Here is a 24,206-nt window from a genome sequence, read left to right on the forward strand (position 1 = left end):
CAGGATAAGGATCTCTCTGCCTCAACGATGCGGTGACTTCCCTGGGGTTGAAGATCCCGTGCTCCCATTATAGCGTGTTCCCCACGCCCCCCATGGTAATGGCGTCTCTCTGGGATGGGGATCTCCTGCCCCCGATGATGGGGTGACCCCCGCGCTCCCAGGAGGCGCTGGGGCTCCCAGTGGCCAGTGCTGGGTGCGCCTCACCGCGATCCCGGCCCCGCGCCGCCAGGCTCACTCCACCCCCATGCCGGGGGGGTCTCCCTCCCCCGGGATCCCCTGCCCCCTCCCTCGGCACGGGGATATCCCCTGCCCCTCCCGGCGGGCCGCGGGCTGCCCAATGGAGGCGGAGGTGCTGTGCGGACTGCGGGCGGGGTGGGGGCGCCGCAGAGTCGCGGCCGGCCCGGGGACTGGCGCACTCGGCGGGGAGCCGGAGGCAGAGGCGGGCGCAGGCAGCGGCGCCGGGGCCGGGACTCTGGCAGGCAGCGGCTGGGATGAGGCGGGGGGGCGGCTGTGGGGGCAGATAGCGTCCCGCGGGGAAGCGGCCGAGTGGGGCTCGGAGCAGAGGCGGGGGCCGCCCGGCAGCGCCATGGCGGCGCAGTGCGACCCGCTGAGCGGCTACCTGCCGCAGCCGCTCTCCGACCCGGGCTCCAACAGCGAGCGGAGCGCCGACTCCCCGCTGCCCGGCTCCGAGGAGGACTCGGCCGGCCCGCGGCCCCTGCGCAGCCCCGAGTGGGGCGAGGAGCGATTCCGGGTGGACAGGAAGAAACTGGAGGCCATGCTGCAAGGTGAGCGGGGTGCGCGGGGGAGCCCCGGGGCCGGGGCCGGCGCTGGGGCCGCGGGGGGAGCGCTGCCTCCCGCTGCCGGGCTCGCGGGGCGAAGGGGCGGGGGCTGGCGGTGCTTGTGGCGCTGGGGGAGCCGCGTCCCCGCAGTGGGCTCCAGCGGGTCCCCCTGGCGAGCGGCGGCTGCTCTCTCCCCTGGCGGGGGGTGCCCAGCCGCTGTCCCGGGGCCTGCCCCTCTTGCTGGGAAGGGCTGACTCCAGCTGTGGACTCGCCTCTGCCTCCGCAGGGCCCCCCAGGAGCCGGGGCACTTGCTGTTTGACCCCGGGGTGGGGGGCGTAGCATGGCTGCTCCTGCTGGGGTGTTCCAGGTTCTGCGCTTCTCCTCAAAGCGGCCCCTCAGAGACCGCGTCAGGAACGGTCCCCAGAGAGAACACTTGAAATATCCTGGCTCTGACTCTTACTCCCCACCCCCTCCCCGTTCCTGTTCCCTAGCCCTTCCAATCCCAGATGTGGATCAACTCGCTGCTGTCTGCAGATGTCAGGGCTTGCAAACCGAGCTCCTCTTGGGGTGGGAAGGGATTCTTTCATAAAGCGGTGGAGACTGAGCTCTAGTGTTTTCATCCGACCCTCTTGCAAAATTAATCTTGAGTTACCCTCAGTTCGTAAAAATCTCAGTTACTGTTAATACAGGTGTCAACTTCTGCCCCTAACATCACTTCGCAGCTCTGTGGTTTCACCAGCAGCATCCTAACTGTAAACGCTATTAGCATTACTGGTATTGAAATAAAGCCTTGCTCTACGGTGAAAACTGTAAAAGAGGTTGTAATAGGTTTCAAGATAATCTTGAATGTCCTGGGCTACTGGAAATACTTTAAAAAAACAAAAACAAGCTTTAAGCTCATCTAAAGCATTTCAGATTTTTCAGGAATAGGACAGTGTTTTGCTACTTAGCAAAGTGAGCTTTCAAAAAATGGAAGGGTTCAGAATTGCAAGAAAACATTCCATTTCTGGAGTTTTTTTGAATATCAGAGTCCTTTAAATAATGACTATATTCTAAGTTGATCTATATATTTTTCTAATATTTTTCTATTTTAGTAGGAGTATTGCAGTGTAGTTTTTTGAACTGTTATCCATACCATATCACTAAAATAATACATCTAATAGTAAAAAGAAAAGGAGTACTTGTGGCACCTTAGAGACTAACCAATTTATTTGAGCATAAGCTTCCGTGAGCTACAGCTCGCTTCATCGGATGCAGTGAGCTGTAGCTTATGCTCAAATAAATTGGCTAGTCTCTAAGGTGCCACAAGTACTCCTTTTCTTTTTGCAAATACAGATTAACACAGCTGTTACTCTGAAACCTGTCATTATGCAAGGCACATCTAATAGTGTAGTGCTCTTAAGGCAAATGATTTAGAGTTATTTTAGGTGAAAAAATCTTAATAACTTATTAGATACACATGAGTAGTAATGGTTGATAATGTGTGTTTTTGGGTTAGGATTTGTTATACATTTGTCTGTATTGTTTCTTGTGATGAAATCTCTTGCATTTTGTTCCACAATGTTTTGAATTGTCACTCTCTGTGAAAGTTAAGTAAAAAGGTTTTGAAAAAGTATTAACATAAATAGAAAATATTGTTTTAAAGGTGGATGTAACACTAGGTGGGGTATCCTTCACAGTTGTGTAATTTATTTAGCTTTTCTAATACCTTTTGCTCTATTCCAGTGAGAATGGAGCTGAGTTGCAAACTGTTACCTTTAAAATTTCAGTGAGGATAAAGCATATTTGAATTGAATGAGAGCGATTATGGAACTTTTTAAAAGTGCCATTTTATTTTCTTAAATGTTTAGAATGACACATGATAGTTGATCTGGCTTTTTTTTTTTTTTTTTTTTTTATGGAGAGGAGGAACTGGAGTACATTATTAGCATGCATTTAGTATGGCCTCTACAAGCCACATAATTTTATGGCCACTTATAATTGTGTGATGTATAAATACTGTGTACTTGACTGCTAAGGCTGCATTTTTCAAAAATCATAACAGGAGGCTGATAGCTGTTCATCATTTATGTATTATTTCACAAATGAAAATATTTGCTTTTGTGCATGAGAGCAGTCATTCTAAATCTGTAAACATAGTGCTTTTTATTACCTTCTGAATTACTTGGAAGTGCACTCAGTAACTTAAAGCAATGTTAGAAATTGTAATCTGACAACAGGAAAACAAAACGGAAGAACAAAATCTGGTCCCATAATTCATATTCCCTGAATATGATAGTTTATAATCAATGTAATTGGAACTTTGTAATTTCAAATAATTGAAGTTGGAAAAATGGTAGAGATTGAGGATGAGATAAGGAAGAAATGAATTCCAAGTAAATGCACAATTTTTTTGGATATGTTTTGGAGAAAACATTTTATTTTAGCTAGAGTTATGCCAGTAGTGAACCAAGTCCTAAAAATAAAAGCTGTGGGTTTTTTTGTTTTTGCTTTTTAAAGAATCTGTCAGCTAAAATTGTTCAGTTAATTTCCTGAAAATGTTTTACTCATCATGACTGTCATGGAACTTCTGTTTAAATTTTTTAAGACCAGTGGTGGTGGTCCGAAGCGGGGGGAGAGCATGCTGGATGAAGTAACTAGGTAAACTGGATTGTCTGCCCAAAAACTGTGGTATGACTTGCTGATTGTAATGTTTGGAATTCGTTTCAAATGAGATTCTCTCTCTTGGGGGTAGGTTAATCTTTAACCAGTTAATATTTTGTTACTAGTAGAGAAATCTCATTATGTAATAAAGAGTGCAGAGAAGCATACAGTTTTTGTTGTAACTAAATGCATTAATTCTAAACTAACGCTCATCAAAGATGTCTTAAAACTAAATTTTCTAAATTGCACATAGACACTCAAAAGAGGAGGTATTCGTGAAGAAAGGTCACAAGTTAAAAGTGCTATTGGAAAATTGAAGGTTTTCTTCACTTTTCCTCCACCAGTAAAATAAACTTCCATTACCTCATCCCACAGCCTGTGTCTTTCTACTGCCTGAGGTTGTAAGTGTGGGAGGGTAAAACAAACCTCATAGACAGACTCCAGACTGACTATATAGCTGTGTCATCCAGTGGTTAATGCATATGTATAACTTAAGAGAAAAAATTGTGATATTGTATGTTATTTCAGCCTAGGATGCACGTGCCATAGAGTGTTTAAATTGTATCCCCCACACAGCAGCGTATTGAACAATAGTATTTTGAATTCACAGGAACAAGATTTTTTTTAATGTAAAAACTCTGACTTCCATCATATTGAATTAATTTCCAGTAAATTGGTATTGTTGCAGGAAAAAAATAGATGACTTAGGAAATGGAATAAAGAGACAAGAATAATAAATTAGTCTTTTTCCATCAGAGATGGAAGATTGGTAAAATTAAGTTTGTTGGAAAAATTCTGAAAAGATGCTATGGAATAAAGTTACATCTTAAATTGACAGTTTATACTCACAGCACTTCCACCGAAGTATCTCAAAGAGCTTTACAGACAGGAACAAAATCTCTTGACCCTGCTGGATGCTGCTATGCTCCTTCTATAGATGATTAAGTTAAACACAGACAGTGACTTTGCCATAGTGCCCCAGCAAGTCAACGGTAGAGCTTGGAATAATACCTAGAAATCTATATTCACATGACTATGATCCAGCTTCTAGACAATATTGAATTGCCTTTATTTTTTTTTATTTTATTTTTTTTTGTATTGGAGATGACCATCCAGTGAAAGTATAAACTTTAACTTACCAGGGTTCCTAATGGTCTTTGGAACAGAACTACTCTAATGCCTTAGAAATACACCAATAGGAACATATTAAATAGCTCATATGGTCAGATTTCCTTTTTGTTAGGTCCAGTGTTATTGCTTGGGACTCCTAATGATGATATACATTTAGTGAAACTCTATTTTGTATGCATACTTTACTATATACTCTATATAGCATAGTGTACAGATTTTTTTATGTTGAAAATTTTTCAGTGTAGATCTGTGAACAAATCTCATTAGACAGATTATTTTTGCAGAAAGGAAGCAGGAGTCAAACAGTATATCAATGATTCTTTCAGCAGTGACATATTGGAAGAAAATCTTTCATAATACATTTGATGTTGCTGTTGTAAACTAAATTTTAGTGAACACTCAATTAAGTTAATGTTTTGGAATGATTTTCATAATAATTTTTGTGTGCCTATCATCATAACAGCTGGGCACTACAAAAGATTAAATTTATAGAAAGCTGTCCAAAAAGTGTAGTCTGAATAAGGCAGCAGCTATGAATAGATCTACAGACAAGATGGCCTTAATATTAAACAAATAAATAAAAACAAAACTCAAACAAACCCCAACATACATTAATAGATTAGGTGTCTTACTAATTTTTTAATACGATGACCGGTATAATGTGCTTTCTATGTCATACCTCAAAATAGGTTTTGAATGTTGTACACCTGTGCATGGTATATAGCAATGGTTCTTAACCTTTCCAGTCTACTGTACCTCTTTCAGGAGTCTAATATGTCTTGTGTTACCCCCAAGTTTCATCTTGCTTAAAAACTACTTGCTTACAAAATTAGACATAAAAATACAAAAGCGTCACAGCACACTATTACTGAAAAATTGCTTACTTTCTCATTTTTACCATATAATTATAAAAAAAATCAATTGGAATATAAATATTATACTTACATTTCAGTGTATAGTATCTAGAGCAGTATAAACAAGTCATTGTCTGTATGAAATGTAGTTTGTACTGGCTTCGCTAGTGCTTTTTATGTAGTCTGGCATAAAACGAGGCAAATATCTAGATGAGTTATTGTACCCCCTGCAAGACCTCTAAGTACCCCCAGGGGTACACATACCCCTGGTTGAGAACCATTGGTATATAGTATATACATATTTTGTATATTTATGATGTCTGACACTGTAGTATTACAGTAGTAAAACTTTACGTTTTTAGAGAAGTATAGTAGGAAAATTCTGTAGATATCATAATGCTACTTATTTTTCCTTATCCTCTCTTGCAGTGTGGGAAAATATTAGAATGTGTCTCTGTCAAGACATCCCATTTACCACCTTCTTTAAAAAACAAAACACAAGCAAGCAAAAATACCTAAACACACCAAAAACTAGACCCTCTCATGTTTAAGGTCTCACCTTTGTGCCACAGTCCTACTTGACGGAACTCCTCTTTGATCCAATAGATACTCACTTTTTAATATGCACCTTGTTGTCAACAGTGTTGTTGAAACAGTTCAGAAGTACTTTACGTCTGGATAGGCCACTGTTTGGTGCATTGCCTTGTACTCATGTACAGAAAAGGCAGAATACTGTAGCTTTGAACCCTGAAGCCCCGAGAAATTTGCCATTGGTCCCCTTGGGTTTGCGTGCAATAGAACACTGTGTTGAGGTATAACGTGACTTGAGGTAGTTGAGGTTCTTTGAGTTGGTCCTCATGGCCAGTTAGTATAATGTTGAACATGACTTGTCCCTGTCTATGCTGATGATTCCCCAAGACTGTGGTCTATCTTGATTAATTTTCAAAAGGGCAATCCTTATTTGACTGTATTCAGACTTTGTAAAAAGTAATTGATAAGGCATTATTGACTGACTGATTTTTAGGCATCGATGATAACATGTCATTCAGAATTAATATGAAATGTCTTTTCAAATCTCTCAAATAATTGTTGGTAATTTTGCATAGCTTTTTTTTCATTCTCCTCTTTCCAAACTCCCAGTGGGCACAGTTTTTCTTCTTAGATCCTCTCATCTGATTACTTATCCGCTGGCTGATTGGCAGAGTGTGTGTTGCCTGCAAGAATGAATGCTCACAAACTGGGGATATCTTTCTCCAGAGTAAATATCAGTCTTTTCTGACTGGGGTAAGGCAAAAACTTTAATAGTGATGTAGCTCTAATATTTTCAACAGTTCCTCTTAATAATGTTGCTTCTAAGTTAGTGTCTAATGATCATATTTCTTTTGCATTTTGAATTAATATTTTACTGAAAATAAAATGCCGGAGACTGCTTTGTTCAGAATTTATGCTGGTGGATGATTGTGTCTGATATACTTCTGCAATAATTCAAACAAGGCCTGGTTATTCTGTATTTGATCATTTCCATATTTGTTTTTGATTCTCAAATTATCTTTCATGCAAAGCTTTCAGTAATTGGATAAGGAAAATACACTCTTTTCAGTAATTATACAAACAGGTATGAAAGTTTTCTTCTCATACTACCCACAGTCTTATAACAGAGTCTGGTTCTGATGCCAGGGTAATACTGAATTCTCTGTTAATAAATTTTCCCTTTACCATTTTGATTTTATTTATTTTTTATGTGATACTTTAAGTTTGGCTGTCTGGAATATTGAATGCCCAAGAGAACGAAGACTAGGACTACAAAAATCCCAGCAAAACTGTGTTGATGCTCAGCCCTTATGCTTTAATACAGTGGTTCTCGAACTTTTTTTTTCACAGACCACTTGAAAATTGCTGAGGGTCTCGGCGGACCACTTAATGATCTTTCCAAATGCTGTTTGTACCATTAGCTAACTATTGTAAAGTGCTATATAAAAAAACCCTTAATAATAATAAACGTTTTTTTTGTTCTACAAATAAAAGCACACAACTCATATTTTAATATCAGTAGTCTTACCTGTCTAATGCGATGGATGTGCCCTCTCTCCCCCACCGCAGCAGCCTCTGAGCTGGGGCTGGGAAGGAGGGGGGGTCTCTACCCTGCCACAGCAGCCGCAGAGCTGAGGCTGGGAAGGAGGGCCATCTCCCCGGCAGCCGCAGCCCTGGAGCTGGGGAAAGTTGCCTCTTTCTCTGGCTGCTGCAGCCCTGCACACCCCAAATTCCCACCACCCCCTTTTCTCACCCCACTATCCCCTCCCATTACCTTCTATTTCCCCCAAGGCCACCACCTCACCTTATATGTGCGTCTTCTCCAAGGTCCAAACACCTTGTTAGTGGAGCCACGCCTGCGCAACCACATGAATGGAGCTTGTGGACCACTGGTGGTCCATGGACCACAGTTTGAGAACCTCTGCTTTAATACAATCATGGTTTACAGCAGAAGAGTATTCATCCAAGACGTGAGTTTAGTAGTTCGTGTGCTAGGTAGGTGCTTTGTTGGACAATCAAACTCGAATAGTGGGTGCCAGATTTTATAGGTCATAGTACTTGTAGAGCTGGCAAATTGTATAGTATCTATAAAGGTATATGGTAAAAGCTGGATTTAAATTGTGCAATAAAAATGATTATTAAAAATTTCTTTTTAGTATTTTTCATTTGGAAATGAACTGTTTTAAGGTAAGGTGCAAAGATGCTTCAGTGATTGGCAAAGACAGAAATTTATCACATAAACCAATGAGAATCTTAAGAAAAATGAATAATAATGATAGGTTTCTGCTACCTAGAATATGCTGTATAAAGGAACATTTTTGCCATCCTTTGATATAAAGAAAGGTGTACTATGTTAGTAATTTCAGTCATGGGCAGTTAGAATTTGACTGACTTAATGTTGTGACATTTGAAATGTCAAATATACAAGTGTTGAGGGCAGTGGTGCAGAGCAGAAGGCTCAATCTTCCCTGTAATAGTCTTTGCTAGTGAGAACCTCACACTGACTCATTAAGAAGAATAAAATTCAAGATACTATCTCTTTGTAGAGGCTTAAAAAGTTCTTCTACTAAAACCTCTCACTCTTGTAGTTTTTACTTTCCAACGCATAAAAAGTATTCTGGATAAAGACATAGTAGTGTGATAACTGGAACCTTTCTAAAAGCATTTACTTTTGGTGTTAACATACATGTGGCCAAAAAGGTTTTAAATATTTTTCTAGCTTTCAAATCCCAAATGGGCTGACTAGACTTTTCTATAATATAAAATAAAATAAAATAAATTTTATATATATGAAACAATTTTTGGTGACTTGTAGTTTAAAAAGTTCTTGCATTCCGTTAACAATTGTAATAATATCACTTTCTCTAGTTTCTCTGTTTTTTAAGTAGTACAACAGGCTATCATGGTTTGGCATGAACTGCTGAGTTAAGTATTGCTGGCTTGCACATTCCTTTTGGTTATATTATAATCTTTACCTCCATTGGAAAATATGCCCTGTTTTGAGTACTTATTTCAGGCTCTTTGGCTTTGTGCCTGTCTGCTGTTTAGCAATGAAGCATACTTGTTCCTTATTTTCAGATCTTTGTGTAGTAGAATTATTTGTGAAGTGAGTCTTAACTGTAGTGAAACATCTACTTTAAATGCTTGACCATAGAAAATAGTGATGGGCATGCTCTGTACCTCTAAATATCATATCTGAAATATTTTAATTTATTAAAAATAGTTTCTAGCTCTCAATATGTGAGAGTCATAATTAATATGCTGTCTAAAGTCTGAGTGCGTCGCATTCAGTTATTGATGTAGTATCAGGAATGTGATTATATGTGTGATTAAATGTGCAAACTTAAAGGGTGGCTTCTTTGAGAAGTAGCCTTCCTTTTCAAAGTTTCCCACCTCCTGTGTGTAAGCCATGGAGTTATGAACATTTGTAGTGGACAAAACTACTAGATTGTGTTGAAACAGCTGAATGAGTTGAAAGGGGAGATGTATATTTATAAGTTTCATAGAATGAGCTAGAATGCAGTAATTACTTTCATTTTGATCCCTATGTACAATTATTTTAGTGGGATAATGAACTTCTTACATGCAGTGTGACATCTGGATCAGGGCCCTTACAGGCCCTGGACTGAAAGTCCATTGAAATCAGCAGCAATCTTTACATTGACTTCAATGGGTTTTGGATCAGGCCCTTAAACACTTGGCTAGTTTCTTGAAGTCTGAAATATATTATATAAAAGTAGCATTCCTTCCATGTTAGGTCTGATAGTAATGCCCAGGTGTTAATTTTTCTAGTTTAGATCAAGATGACCATTTTACATGGGGTTAATAAAATGACGAGATACAGTGCTGCATTGATTTGCATAACTGATTTATATGAAGCGGGTCTGATTTACCAATGATCTTGTTTTCATTTGAAAAGAATGTCAGTATAGAATGTTTTCCCCAATAATGTGTTCTAAAAACCCTTCTGTTTGGGTTTTATATTGAGGCTTCGTTGGAATTGCAGGAGGTATTTTGTAAAGGCAGAAGTAAGTAATCAAAAGCAGTACCTTCTTTTCTTTTATTTTAAACGTAACATGCTTATTCACTTGGCAATGGAATATAGTGGAACTTCGGCCTTAGACACCACTGTTCAACTTAAAACAACAACAACAGGGGAATCTCTAAAAAGTGACTGTCATCATCACAGCTCTAGTGTGATAACACCTGCTTGCTGATGTGATCTTAATAGATCCCTAAATGCACAGGGAACTGGCCATGATGGTAGCAGTAGTGCTGTGACTGTCACCTTTTTCATCCTTCCTGTGAAGGATCTGAGTATTCAGCCAGCATTGTGGTGCCAGATTGACCAATAATGCTTATGTTAGGGTTGTCAACTTTTAAAAATAATCCTGGTGTGTGTGTCCATGTGTATGTAGAAAGAGTCAGGCCTGGTGAGTAGGACGCAAGGGAATGTAGAGGTGTCTATCTCTTAGTCAGTGTGGGAGGCTGGAGGTGGGTGAGTGGGATTGGATGTTCAAGTGAGGAATGGGATGTTGGGCTGGAAAAGAGAATCAGCTATGCGCTTTCGTGGCCCAATAGCAACACTGCACACTCATGACCATGGTGCTCTTGGTCTCTGTGATGATAGCAGCAGAGAACAGCTATTCCTACAGAAGATTTGTGAAAATAGATTGTGTATGTATAATATATATTATCCAGTTTTCTATATGCTGAGTTGGTTCTCAAGTGGTACATACAATGTAAAATACATGAAGTTGTTGGTTACATGTTTTAGAAATTGGTATGTGTACACATTAGATTTTTTTTGGTTCTTGGACTTTTGCACACCAGGGCTCCTGGTTCCTGAGAATCTTGAAATACAGGTGCTTACATAATAGTTCCCCATGTCACTTCTGACTTGGGAAGTGGAGTGGATGAGCCTCTCACATCAGGTTTTTGGTCTCTTTTGTCCCATTGGATGGTCAGGAATTACTCCTTACCTGACGATGGAAGTGCCAGTGCAGATCATGGGAAAAATCCCACTAATGCCTCTTAAGTGTGCACTTGGAGTGCAGGTGTATAATTGGCGCAGCTGAGGAGCGCACACTTCATGGAGGAACTGGTGCAATACTTAAAACAAAAATACCTCTTAAAATAAACTAAGTCATAACACTGAACTTGCTTAAGTTTGTGAATGTAAAAGGGGGTACATTTAAAATCATAAACTCAGGGTTTGCCAACTTTTAACATGGAAAAATGTTTTATTAATTTAACATTTTAAAAGTTCCTATATTAAACATAACTTTGCAATGCATGTGCAACCTGACATTCTCTAGTCCTGTACATTTTATTTTTGTAGCTTGAGGTTTTAGAGTTAAGCAAGAAAAATGTTATGCATGTAGAGACTGTGCGGTGTTGCTGGGTTTAGCGTTGATTTGGGATCGCTACCTTTTGTGTTTTCTAACTTTGATTTTAACCATGTTCAGTGGCCTAAGTTAGGTCAAAAATACTTGATGAGCTTGTAGGCAGCAAGAATATAGTGCAAGTAAAAATTTCACTTCATAGCCTGAACCAATACTATAGGGTTGTCATATTACAGTACAGTATGAGAGTTGGTGCCTGTCCCCAGAGCAATTTGAAACATCTGCTAGGATCTTGCTGAAGACTTGGTTTGTTTCTCCTACCTTAAAAATGCTGGTAAAATATAAACAGTTAACTTCTTGCATTCTTTAAACATCAGTGTTGATATTTTTTGTGTCATTTCAAAGAGCAGCTTTTTAGCTTTGAAGTGATGTGTATCAACCTTGCAGTGAAATTTGGGAATATGGGATACTGATTTTTATTGGAAATGCAGTCTAGCAAGGATAGGTTAGTGGCCTGGGAGTCAGAGCCAGCCAGGAAACCCAGGCATGCCACTGACTTGATACGATATGATCTTGAGCAGGTCACTTCGTCTCCCACCCTTTGTCTGTCTTGCGTGTTCAGGATGTCAGCTCTTCTGGGTGAGGTTTCTCTTACCATGTGTCTGTATTGTGCGTGGCACAATGTAGCCCTGATCTCTAGGTGCTGCTGTAATACAAGTAAAAAGTTGAATGTATGATTACTGAAAAATGATTGGATTTGGTTGAAGATCTTTCTTTTGAAAAATAACCACTCAGCTGTGGATAGTAGGTTTGCATGCAAGATTCTCATACATTTAAGAGAAAACCCTCTGTTCATTTAAGCAAATACCAAGCCTCAATTTCTCTCTTAGCTTTTTGCCTGCTGGGAACACGTGTAGACATAAGCTAACCATGAGCCTTCCATTTTCCCTTTGCTAAGCTTCTTTACAGATGAGGCCTTGGAGTCTTCATGAAGTCTCATTTCACTTTCCAATTAAGAGGATATGATAGAATGTCTATAAGAATTGTGTTCTATGAAAAGTACGTAATAATCAGCACACTTTCATTCGTCAGTAGGGCCCTACCAAATTCATGGCCGTGAAAAAAACATCATGGACCACGAAATCTGGTCTCCCCCTGTGAAATCTGGTCTTTTGTGTGCTTTTACCCTATGCTATACAGATTTTACGGGGGAGACCAGTGTTTCTCGAATTGGGGGTCCTGACCTAAAAGGGAGTTGCAGGGGGGTCGCAAGGTTATTTTAGGGGGGTCACAGTATTGCCATCCTTACTACTATGCTGCTTTCAGAGCTGGGTGGCTGGAGAGCGGCAGCTGTTGGCCGGGCACCCAGCTCTGAAGTCAGCGCCCCACCAGCAGCAGTGCAGAAGTAATGGTGGCAATACCATATAATGCCACCCTTACTTCTGCGCTGCTGCTGCCTTCAGAGCTGGGCGGCCGGAGAGTGGTGGCTGCTGCCTGCGGGCCCAGCTCCGCAGGCAACAGTACAGAACTAAGGGTGGCAATACTATACCATGCCATCCTTACTTCTGTGCTGCTGCTGGTGGCGGCTCTGCCTTCAGAGCTGGGCTCCTAGCCAGCAGCTGCCACTCTCCAATTGCCCAGCTCTGAAGGCTGACAGCTGCAGCGCAGAAGTAAGGGTAGTCACTGTTCCCTCTAAGCTGTGCGCGTGTGCGCGTGCACAGAGATCCGAAACACCGCACGCACAAAAATTTGCACAGAAGAAATTTTTTGCACGCACGGCCTGTCAAAAATTAGAGGGAACATTGGCTGCAGTACCCCCTACGATAACCTTGTGACCCCATCCCCACAACTTCTTTTTGGTTCAGGACTCCTACAGTTACAACACAGTGAAATTTCAGATTTAAATAACTGAAATCACAATTTATGATTTTTTAAAAATCCTATGACTGTGAAATTGACCAAAATGGGCCATGAATTTGGTAGGGCCCTATTCATCAGATTACAATGTGTAGATATTGAAGGTTCTGTTCCTAGTTCTGTTGATTTTTTTTTTTTTACAGTATTTTTCATCACAAATAGATGTGGTGTGTGTGTGTGCTTCAAATTTTTTTCTAAGAAGTTAGTGGGTATCTGTTGAAGTATGCCTTTAGTTGTACTGTAAAATGTATCATCCTGTGAAGCTAACCCTAATTTTTCCTTCATGACCATTATAAAGTTGTCGGGGGCGGGGGGGTATTGTAAGTGCCAAAATGGAGTGGAGCTTTTTAAAAATAACTTCTTGGCTTTTTTTAAAATGATAGTGAAATGACTGGACTGATGGTATTAGGAAAAGTTCTTTTCCATTTTTAAAACATTTAAGTAAGTATTAATTTGAGTAAACATGTAAGCATAACAGCTAATTCTTTTACCATCCCTTAATTCCCCTGTATAAAAAATTGATCTATACAATATTAAGTGGCAGGTTGAACTATCTGCTCTTCATAGCAACAAGGTGACTGGCAAAAGATGGCAAAAGGTACCCTTTTATGCAGATTTATGTTGCAGATTCTCTGTGCTGCCTGCTTGGTGGAGCAGGGAATCAGGGAACTGGATTCACCCTGGATTCAGCTGGTTAAATTTTGTCGTTGGAAGGTAGTGATGATTTTTACCTTTTTTTAAGGAGGGCTTCAATTAACACTTGAACAAACAAGGATTGTTTAAACATGTCATCTGAGATTAAAGGTGATTCTAGTACCTCTGGAATTGAGAAGTGTGCCAGATAGATCTGGGCTGAATTAGATAGCATTTGAGTAGGTAGGTACAGAGCACAAAATGAAATCAGTAAATAGAACTGATTCTGAAACTCCTCTTTTGGTTTAAAATACCCTGTTTAGATGGACTGTAACAGAGTCCAGTAAAATCTTTCCGAAATAATGAAACTGTCAAAGATCCAGGTTGGGCTACTTAATTTTTTGTCATGTTAGCTTTCTACTGTATAGAGATTTAGGGTTTATCTTTATTGTATACTGTATCTGTAGTGAAGTTTAAGATTGTTACTCCAAAGTTAATATTGATACATATTTCCATAGTTTATTTTAAAAAAGACTTAATTGTCATATTCTTCTTCATAATTTAAAGTAGTGTTGCTTCAATATTGCTAAATATTTACATTTTTTAAATTGTGTTAACCAAGTGTCTTTATGATTGTCTGCTGTGAACCACAGTTGATGGCATAATCTAACCTGTGTTCCCTCACTCTCTAATAACATTATGTGAATGGGAGGCTTTGATTATATCTGTTTTTACTGGCTGTATTCTGTTTACAGTGTGTGTGTATATATTTGTGGCAGTTGAACATAGGAAATTTGGAAAGTTAAGGCCAACAGTCTTAAGAAATGTAAAAAGTGAAATCCTTAGTTTCTAAATAAAACTAATATTAGGTCAATTAAGTGGTTCATTGAAGCATTTTAATGTTATGGAAAACTTTAGTAGACTGAGATTTATTCTGAAGATACTGCTCCTGACCTGTACGCTAAGGTAATTGAGATGCTTGATGGAGCATAAACTGGTACTCTGCAAAACTGTTTGCAAAATAGATGTCATAAGCCATTTCAGATCTACAGTGTGAATAGAATATTTGCATTCTAATACAAAACTATAATAAATAAATTAAAATTAATGGTTTTACAAAAACCTAGTCTTCTGAGAGAGTGCATATGTCCTCTTTTTGGCTGCTGTTTCCTCACCCCTCCACACCATTGAGCTTTCAGGAAAACCATGTGATTGCTCCTTTCTAATGCCAAATGAGTGCCTTTAGGTTGGCAGTTCATAGCCCCGGCACCTCTGGGCTTGCTGCATCAGGTCTGAATGTAAAAAAAATTGCTTGAGTCGGACACCTGATTGCTTGAGCCCGGACACCTCTTTCATTACAAATTAAGCACTGCTCCAAATGTTTGGAAAGCTGAGGTTATAATAAAGCCATGTGGCTGCAACGCCTTCTGTTCCTTTCAGCCACTTTAAAACATGTAAACATTATTTATATTAATTATGTTCTAGGACAAAGAAAACTTGTTCATATTTCATCTGTAAAGCTTACAGTTGTAATGTTATGGGGTGTAGTGTGGTCTAATGGTTATAACATTGGATGCTAATCAATTCAGTTAGATGCTTGTCTAAAAAATCTGCTCTAGGCATTAGTTTGGGGAAGTTCTGTGGCCTGTGTTATACAGGAGGTCAGGCTAGATGATCACAGGGTTCCCTTCTGGCCTTGGAATCTATGAATGAACGAACTGGAAATCAAGTTGTTGTTTTTCCAACTTGCTGTCTAATCATGGAGGAAAAATGCTCTAAGGATAAAATATTTGTTGTTTTTGTTAAATATTTTGTGGGTGTGTATGTTTGTAATTAGTGCTGTTTAAAGTGTCTGGCTATAGGAATTTTGGATATAGAGCAAACATTTGTAAACACTTTTATGTGGCAGAGAGAATCCCAATAAATAGCTTTTCTGGTAAACTGTAAATACAATACGTGTGGGTACACTTTTTTTTTCTTGGAAAAATTTTCTTTAGCAATATATGTAAATAATAGATAAGAGAAAATCTGTTCTTAATCAGGTCCATGTGCAGAAACATTGAGTGAACTTTACAAAATCTTTATGGCTTGGTAAACAAACCTCTGAAATATGAATATACACATGCAGAACTTTTTTTTGGAATTTTTGTTGTGAACACTGAAATATAACAACTGTAGAGCCTATAGAGAGTGAGTGTGTGTGTGTGTGTGTGTGCGCGCGCATGTATATCTGGGTAACTGAAATTTTGGAATGTCATAAACAGTTTAACATATGAGGGTTTATTTCTAGGTCCCTTAGCAACAGCCAGCAAATGCTATTTTTTGGACTAAGGTGTTTAATTTAACACACACACACTTTGGTGGCATCCCTAGATAATTGAACGATTTCTTGGCAGAAATGGGAAGTTATTCCAGTGTTTGAAACATAAGGGATCATTTAAGTTTAAAACTATGAAAAGTGAGGTCAGCTTATTGTAAATGTTTAAATATAATCAGAATACTTTATTAAACAATACTTTTAACATACCTTTACAATTATTCTCTGTTCTTGAAAATGTGTCGAAGCACTTAAAGCCATACATCTATCCTGTCAAATATTATAGTGAGTATTGCTTTCTTGTGAGAGATTTAACACCAGAAAGATCCACGTAAAGTGGCGATGGCAATTCGAGTACACCTATTCGATGAGTTCCTCTTTAGAGATGTGTTTAAATATTGGTATATATGCCCAAGGTGAAACTTATTCTAATTGACCTTGTCTACACTAAAAAAATGTACTGTGCTAAAATTGTTCCTCTCAGTTGATGCATGTCCATCTTGGGTCCACACACAAGCATGGCAGAATGTGAACTCTTCGGGGTCTGGTCTTTTCATTTTTATTTTGTGGGTGCAAAGCATAGCACAATAGGATCCAGATCAACAGTCTGGGCCTTCTGATACTACTGTATTAGAAATAACAATTTGTTTGAGGAGAAGCTGAGTAATGTGTCTAAAAAGAAATGTAGACAAGTGAGACATTTTGACGTTTTGAGTTGACAGAATGACTGTTTTGTTAGCAGAACAACCATACAAAAACAGAAACGCCACACAAATATAAACGCTTGCTAAACTTTAAAACATAATTGGAAGCTGCTTTTCCTGTAAAGTGGTTAGACTTGGCTCTACTTTCCAGCCAGGCTTGTATATCCAGTGGAGAGTTCCTATGAGCTTTGTGCTTAGACCAGGGGTCTCAAACTCAAATGACCACGAGGTCCACATGAGGACTAGTGCATTGGCCTGAGGGCTACATCACTGACAACCCCCCCTTGCTGCTCCCGGCCCCGCCTCAACTCCACCCCTTCCATGAGGCCCCACCCCTGCCCCCATTCCAACCCTTTCCCCGAAGTCTAGTAAAGACCCACCAAATCGACTGCAGATGGCTCTTCAGTTGACCCCTGTACTCTACACCCGACGAGAAGCATAAGGTAAGTCGGTGGGAGATTTTCTCCCGTTGACCCCCCGCGGTAACTCGAGCTAAGGTACGGCGACTCCAGCAACATAGCTGGAGTTGCATAGTGTAGATCGACTTACCGCAATAGTGTAGACATAACCAGAGACCCAGAAGGACCTTCCGCTGAGTATGCAGTTGTATGAGGACATGAACCTTTCTAGTCACATCCCCAGTGTGTAAAGTAGTGGAGCCCTAATATTCTGTTGCTGGTATGCAAAATGAGCCATCTGAGAAATGGTTCCTTCCTGCCTTCTTCCTGTTCCTGAAATAAACTTCAGGAGGTTCTTGCCTTCTGTACAAAGTGAGGGGCTGTGTGTTCCACACTACCCTGCCCTGTGAGGGAAATATCCTGAGTCACAGGTCTGCCAATTCACCATTTTTGTGAATGGGTGGCATCTGCATCCTCCCCACCCATGGGCATCCTTTGATTTCTCATTCTGGCAGGGTAGGCAGGGAGGGGGGAAATGTAACGTGGTAAGCACTACACTAGCCCAATGCAGCAGAACTTCTTCCTCTTCTGTATCAGCATTGGACTAGGAATTCTTGAGATGGGAGAGCTTTCTTTTCTCCCAGCCTCTAGTCGTCTTTCTCTGCACAGGCCAGAGAGTTGAGGAACAGGGAGAGAAGACTAAGGTTTTGGAGATGGAGAGGAAAGACTGAAAGGGGAGAGGAGGTAAGGGCAAGAGAACAGACCCATGGGTAAACTGAGTAGGGAGACCCAGCCTGGAGGCTGAACATATTATTTCAGAAAGGAGCCCCAACCAGGATTTTGGGGCTGATTCATAGTTCTCTTCCACTCCTTTTGCACCATTCAGAGGAGTAAAGGGGCAAAAACCACTGGCAATTCTCCAGTGGGTGTAGAGCTGGCATAGCTGCTCCTATATCTCCTTCCCCACAGTCCGAATGCAGGGGGTGGGGACTTGGCGGGAGCACATGGTATTCCAGCTGGCATACAGTCTCTATGTCAGGGGTCTCAAACTCCCGGCCTGCGGGCCATCTGCCGCCCGCTAACCTCCCCAATGTAGCCCGTGGAGCTCCAGCAGTTTTGGGGCTGGGTCTCTACCTTGGCCCCACCTGCCGCCCCCGGGCACTCCTCCCCCCCCCACCACCCACCAGAGGCCCCGGAAGTGCAGCAGAGCTAAGCAGCATCTGCCTGCTCGCTCCAGTGGCTGCTGGCCCCTCCCTGCGGCCCCAAGGCGGGGCTGTGCCTCCGTGCTGCCCCGGCCCCAAGCACCCTGGGGCCAATGGGAAGGTGTGGAGGCAGTGCCTGGGGGCAGCAGCATGCGGAGGCCCCCCACCCAAGTTGGGAGCCTCAGGTAGGCGCCACACCTCCGACCCCCCTCCCAGAGCTAAGCACTGAGCTAGGCTCAGGTAAAACTAGTTGAATTCCTATTCTGTTCTCTGTGGGGCTCCCACAGTCTGCCAAGGAAGCAGGTGTGGAGCAGCCAGAATTACTTTTTGCTCTCTCCTCTCATACAGCAGGTGGCCAGCGGGGAGCTATTGAGTGGGGGGCGGGGAGGGGTAGCAGGGAAGGGACCATCGCTGATTAGAACTGATGCAGGGGAAGCAGTGGGAGGGCAGCTGAGGTGGGGGTGCTCCTCTCTTCCTCTCATAGTGATGGAGCTGATGGTGGCACTTCGGTCCTGGCTCCAGTAATGCATTCCCAATTCCTAATCCAATGCAAATTTTCTTCTTAAGACATCTGCCCTGGAGATCTGCAGTTTACAGCCCCTCAGCTGTGGGTTGCACATGACTGATTTACATCTTTGCAACTGCTCATGTATGGCTTGGAAATGCTTTTCTGCAAGGCTTGGAGAGAATCATCACATCTGAAAACCAACAGAAGAGAGTAACAAAAAGATAGACCCTTTATTTGCATCTTTTGGAGAATTCCATAACATTTCAATTTGAGGACATAGTTTAAGCACAATTATTTTAGCTCCTGTGAAAGTGGGAGTGGATATCCAACAGAATATATGGCATTGTTGCCATCCTAACCTTACCATTAAAAGGCAGGGCTGTGAGAATTCATCTGCTTGTGCACTGAAAGCTATTTTGATCATAGGAAGACTGTTGGAAGGGGAATTGATTTTAAGGAGAGTCTATCTGATCTTAGCAATAATAATAATATGGTAGTAATACCAAACTCTAGTGCTTTTAGTCAGTAGATCTCACATCACTTCACAAACGTCAGTAGTATTATCCCCCTTTTAATTTAAGTTCATTTTAGTACATTTTCATTTTAATAAGCAAAGGCTCCCTGGTTAACTTTTTGACATGCTAGATCATCTAAACTTACACTGTATCAAGAGTTTATAGACCATTAACTAAAGCTAAAGTAAAACATGTTAGTAATTAGAGCCTTCATACTAGAACAAGCTTTCATTAAAGTTGGTGAGAACTTTCAATGTAACATTCCATTTTCAAATGCAGTTAGCATGTGGAAGAATTCTCCTTTGGGGTGAATCTTTTTGTGATAGGACTTGGTCAAGAACTTTGGGGGGAAATCTCTTCAAACTGTTTGTAGGTATGACTGAGTTAAAGGATACTAAGTACAGTGTAACTGACTATATCATGCCTTGAAGCTCCATCTTTGTAACTCCTGCAATATCTTTATGGCGACTCCTGTATAGTACCCAAAACACAGGCCTACCCCACTTAATGGTGTTTCTGGGTTATGGAGTGCTTGGCTTAAATTTTTCTGCTAGCTGTCTGCATAACGCAAAAACACTGTACTTTAAAAACTGTAAAACCTACCCAGAAGGGGGATTTCTGGCCATTAAAACAGAACAGAAAACTGTGTTCACCCATCCTCATCACATCTGTGCCAACAAATCAGGAGGCTTATCAACCCCAAGAACTCAATATCCAGGGTTTAATAAGCAGTTGTGTCTGTACTTTGCATTATTCTTATCCTTCCCCAATATTATAATGGAGAAGGAAGAGATGCTCTTAGAATGCTATCTCAGAAAATAGCACTGAATTAGATCACATCTAATACATGGTCCTCCAAGGATTCCAAGAGCTAGTTCTTGTAGAACAAGTATCTTTTGTGTCTAAGAAGTGGTATACCTATTCTCATCATAGTATGTGTATAATAAAAGTACTAGCTTATCTTTAAAAAATGCTTAAGTATTGACGTTTCTGGTTGTCTCCTGACTCCCGTGCTAGTCAATGTATAGTTTTCTACACCCTAGAATATTTTCCTCTCCAAATATTGTACGTGCTTAAAACAACATTCTGTAACTGAACACCTTTGAAACATAAGCTTTAGAAACAGGTATTTGTGGTGTAAGATGACAAAACTGTATCAAGACTATCATAGGGGATTCCTTAGAACAGCAACTTCAATTGGAGGCTCTTTAATTCAGTTTGTCTACACAGAATTTCATGGATATGTTCAGTTTTTGTTTACACACAGTCTACCCTTTTTCAATTACAGTTGTTTGCACCACAAAAATCCATAGTTCATGTTATGTGGGACATTTTGAAGTCCATTAAGCTGTAATTGAAATGGAAGGTTAGGAACCTTTTCTGAAAAGCTTATTTTTGCTTCAGTGCTTTGTATATCCTTGCTTTGGATGGCTACAAGTAAAGATGGTCAGAATGTGTTTAGTTTATTTCTGTTACATTAATACTTTGCTGAGTAAATGTTGTCAACGTGACATCAGAACCATTTTTAAAGGTTCAATCAGAACTCGTTAGTGTGTTCCACTTCTGAATTCGTAGCAGATCTTTCGACCCACCTTTGTGAATACTGAACGAGTCTTTGCCGTCTCTGCTAAGAAGGCTACTGTTCTGAAATCTTGCATGCTGTGGGCTGGAGCTTTATTGTCTTCTGCTCTTGGGGGATTCTTGGAGCATGTAGGATTTGAAGACACTGGCTGATACAGCAAAGTAGTTGGACCTGTTCAGAACCTATGATCAGAGACGGCATTTGGGCCCTGTGAAACTAGCAGTCAAGAGGACCACTCCCAATTTGTGGGACAATCCTAGATTTAACATAACTGTGAGGCCTACTGGTATCTGAGGGTATTAATCATCATTAGGCTAGCCTTTGCCTGTGTTAGACAAAGGTAACAGAGGACTGATCAATTTCCATTGGCTGGCCCTCTTCTTTCTCCTGTCCTTGAGTGTGGGAATGCAATTGTGGGGTTGGGAGGCGGGGTAGAAAGAATTTGTGCAGGACAACAGTCGAGGAGAGGAACTTAGATTGTAAAGAGAAGAGTTTGAGAGGGTAGGGTCCTCCTGCAGAGAATACTAGAATCCTAAAGCTGGCCCAGCTTGTGATGACCTTGGTTTCGGGGGACTTGGTGGAAGCCTGAGAGGAAGTGTCAGGGAGATTTTTTTTTTTTTTAAATTTACAAAAATTGAATAATGACACCCACCTTGGATGTTCTGGTTGGCTAGTTGTGCTGGGAATGGAGTTACTACTGTTACAGAGCTAGTTTAGGCTTTCACTCTATACAAAGCAGAAGTTTTAAGTCTGGGTGGGGGGCGGGGGGTGGTTAAGAACTCCCCTGTATGGATTTCAGACTAACAAGAAAAGTAGTACAGAATGGCAATGTAATTTGAAAAGAAGGGTAGCATGAAGATGCAGTATATCTACTTTTCCTGAAATAAGCCTCATCCTTTTTAGGGATTTTTTTTTTTTTTTTTTTTATAATACCACTGCTTTGAAAAGGGAACAAACATGAAATGATGAAACAGGAAGGTTTGATAGAGAGTGAAAACAAAAGGCAAATCATACCCAGATCTGAGAAACAAATACTCAAGGAAGTTCAGAGGAAAAAAAACTTAAAAATGCAGTAACAAATCCAACAACTAAATAATATTTAGGGAGACAGTAATCAAACCCAAACAAATAAGATATGAATGGATATGAATATAAAGTCTAATTCAAACCCTAGTCTGTCAGGTGAAATATAAAAGTGTTCCTTACCATCTGTAGCCAGTAAAGATCCCATGAGACTTCCGCGTCAAAAATTCTGACATTCTAACTACATACACTTTACCTTTTTATTGGTTTGGATATGGTATCTTTTTTCTTTTTGGCCAAAGATATTTAATGATGCTATGTGGTTGAATAATTGCTGTGTTCCAGTGTGGATCTGGCTACTTTCCAGTGATGGATGAAGTAATTCCTGCATTTAGGCCCCAATCCAGCACACATGTACGCATGTAAATAGTACTCCTGGGGGAATTCTGCGCCACTGCACATGCACGGAATTTATGTCCCCCACAGATTTCTCTGCTTCCCCCCAGAAGAATGATTTTCTGACAGGGCAGCAAAGGGAAACCACGAACGGTCATGTGACCCTCCCCAGCAGTATGTTTCAGGTGCCCAGGGCAGCCAGCAGAGAGGTAAATCACTGTGGGACAGGGTCGGGACTGGGGAAAACCCAGCTGGTGGCTCCTTCCCTGCGCCGGGCTCAGCTGCTAGTCCCGGCTGGGCTGCGGGGGACAGGCCTTCCTCTTCCTCTGCATGGCATCCAGGGCCATGGCAGACCCACCCCCAGATTTTTCCCCTGGCTGTAGGAAGCTCTGCAAACTCTGCATTGGCACAAGGGTCTATTAATGAGGAGAGCTCCATGCAGGACATGAGGGTCTTACCCCATATGTGTGCCTACATGGTGATTTTATATGTATGCAAAAATGCACATATTTTAAAATTTTAACTCTGTAGTATTATAGGTTATTGTATTACTCATATCTGATTGGAACTTGGTTGTAATTAAGCAACTGGTAAACTACTGTAAATATTGTCTAATATTAGATGTGGTTCTGCTTCTGGGGTTTTCTATGTACTAAATATCAATACGATTATTCTGAATAGGTTACATATTTGATATGGTCCTCCAGCAAAAGTACATAATTTATAAACAAAAAGGTAAAAACCTGAGGTGTCTATAATGAAGTGTCTCAGCAGAAGGTTTTTTTGAGGTAGTGTGACTGACTTCAGTTAACCTTTTAAAGTGAGAGAACTTCCAGAAGTGATAATTTTGTATTTAAAAAGCTGATTTGAGCCAGTGACATATTTTCAATAAGTACTGCACCCTTAGGATATTTACAGAAACTTGCACATTATTTTCCAGATACTCTCATTGCCCCTTCAGTCTCCTCTTCTCTTGTATTGTGAGTGATCACAGATGAGGCAACACTGCCAAGCAGATTCTGTGTTATTCTTAAATTAGTGAAGACACAGTTGGTTAACACTTTGTAACTGTAATGAACCGTGTGTCATTTTTTCTGTTTACCTGCATTTTCTTGTGATTTTTGTTTTCAGAGGTGAAGTGGTGTGGACATTAGGCATTTTAAACTCCCAGACCAATGTGATCTGCCTTTTAAGGTGACACAGGGATGGAAGAGAAAATGTCATTCTGATTCTTGCATTGTCTCAGTGTTAGCAGAGCTAATCTCTCACAAGGCTGCAGTTTTTGGCCTTGTACCTGAACAACACCTCATTCTTTGGCTCTGGACATACTGGTTTCCAAGACCAGATATGAACATAAAAATGGTCACACTTGATCAGACCTCATGTCCATCTAGTCAAGCATCCTGTCTCTGGCAGTGGCCAGTACCAAGTACTTCAGAGGAAAGAGCTAAAATAATCCTGTAGTTGGTAAATGTGGGATAATGTCGCCCCAGATTAAGTCTCATCCTCATAGCTAATAGCAAATGGTTTAAGTCCTGAAGCATGAAGATGCCTTCCAAAATTTTTGTCATTATGGTAACTTTCAAACCTGAGTTCTTTTCTCTCCTTGTATTTGAGATATTGTCTGCCTAGATGGGTATGTTTTTACAATAGTTTTGGGAAATTAGGTTCACTTTTCAAAGACTGATGACATAAATCAAATAGGTGTTCCCTCACTCTCACAGATCT

At 40.8% G+C, this 24,206-nt stretch overlaps 1 protein-coding gene across 1 annotated transcript in view; it reads left to right on the plus strand.

The window, feature by feature from the left end:
- The first annotated feature begins 533 nt into the window (after positions 1–533).
- The window catches only part of BICC1 (BicC family RNA binding protein 1), a 220,589-nt gene continuing 196,916 nt past the window's right edge, over positions 534–24,206 (plus strand). Inside the window, exon 1 of the mRNA XM_074958792.1 lies at positions 534–785. Within this exon, the coding sequence (XP_074814893.1) occupies positions 587–785 (199 nt within the window). The 5' untranslated portion in view covers positions 534–586. The remainder of the gene's footprint in view (positions 786–24,206) is intronic.

The sequence above is a fragment of the Natator depressus genome, chromosome 7 (genome assembly GCF_965152275.1).
Source record: "Natator depressus isolate rNatDep1 chromosome 7, rNatDep2.hap1, whole genome shotgun sequence".
NCBI lineage: Eukaryota > Metazoa > Chordata > Testudines > Cheloniidae > Natator > Natator depressus.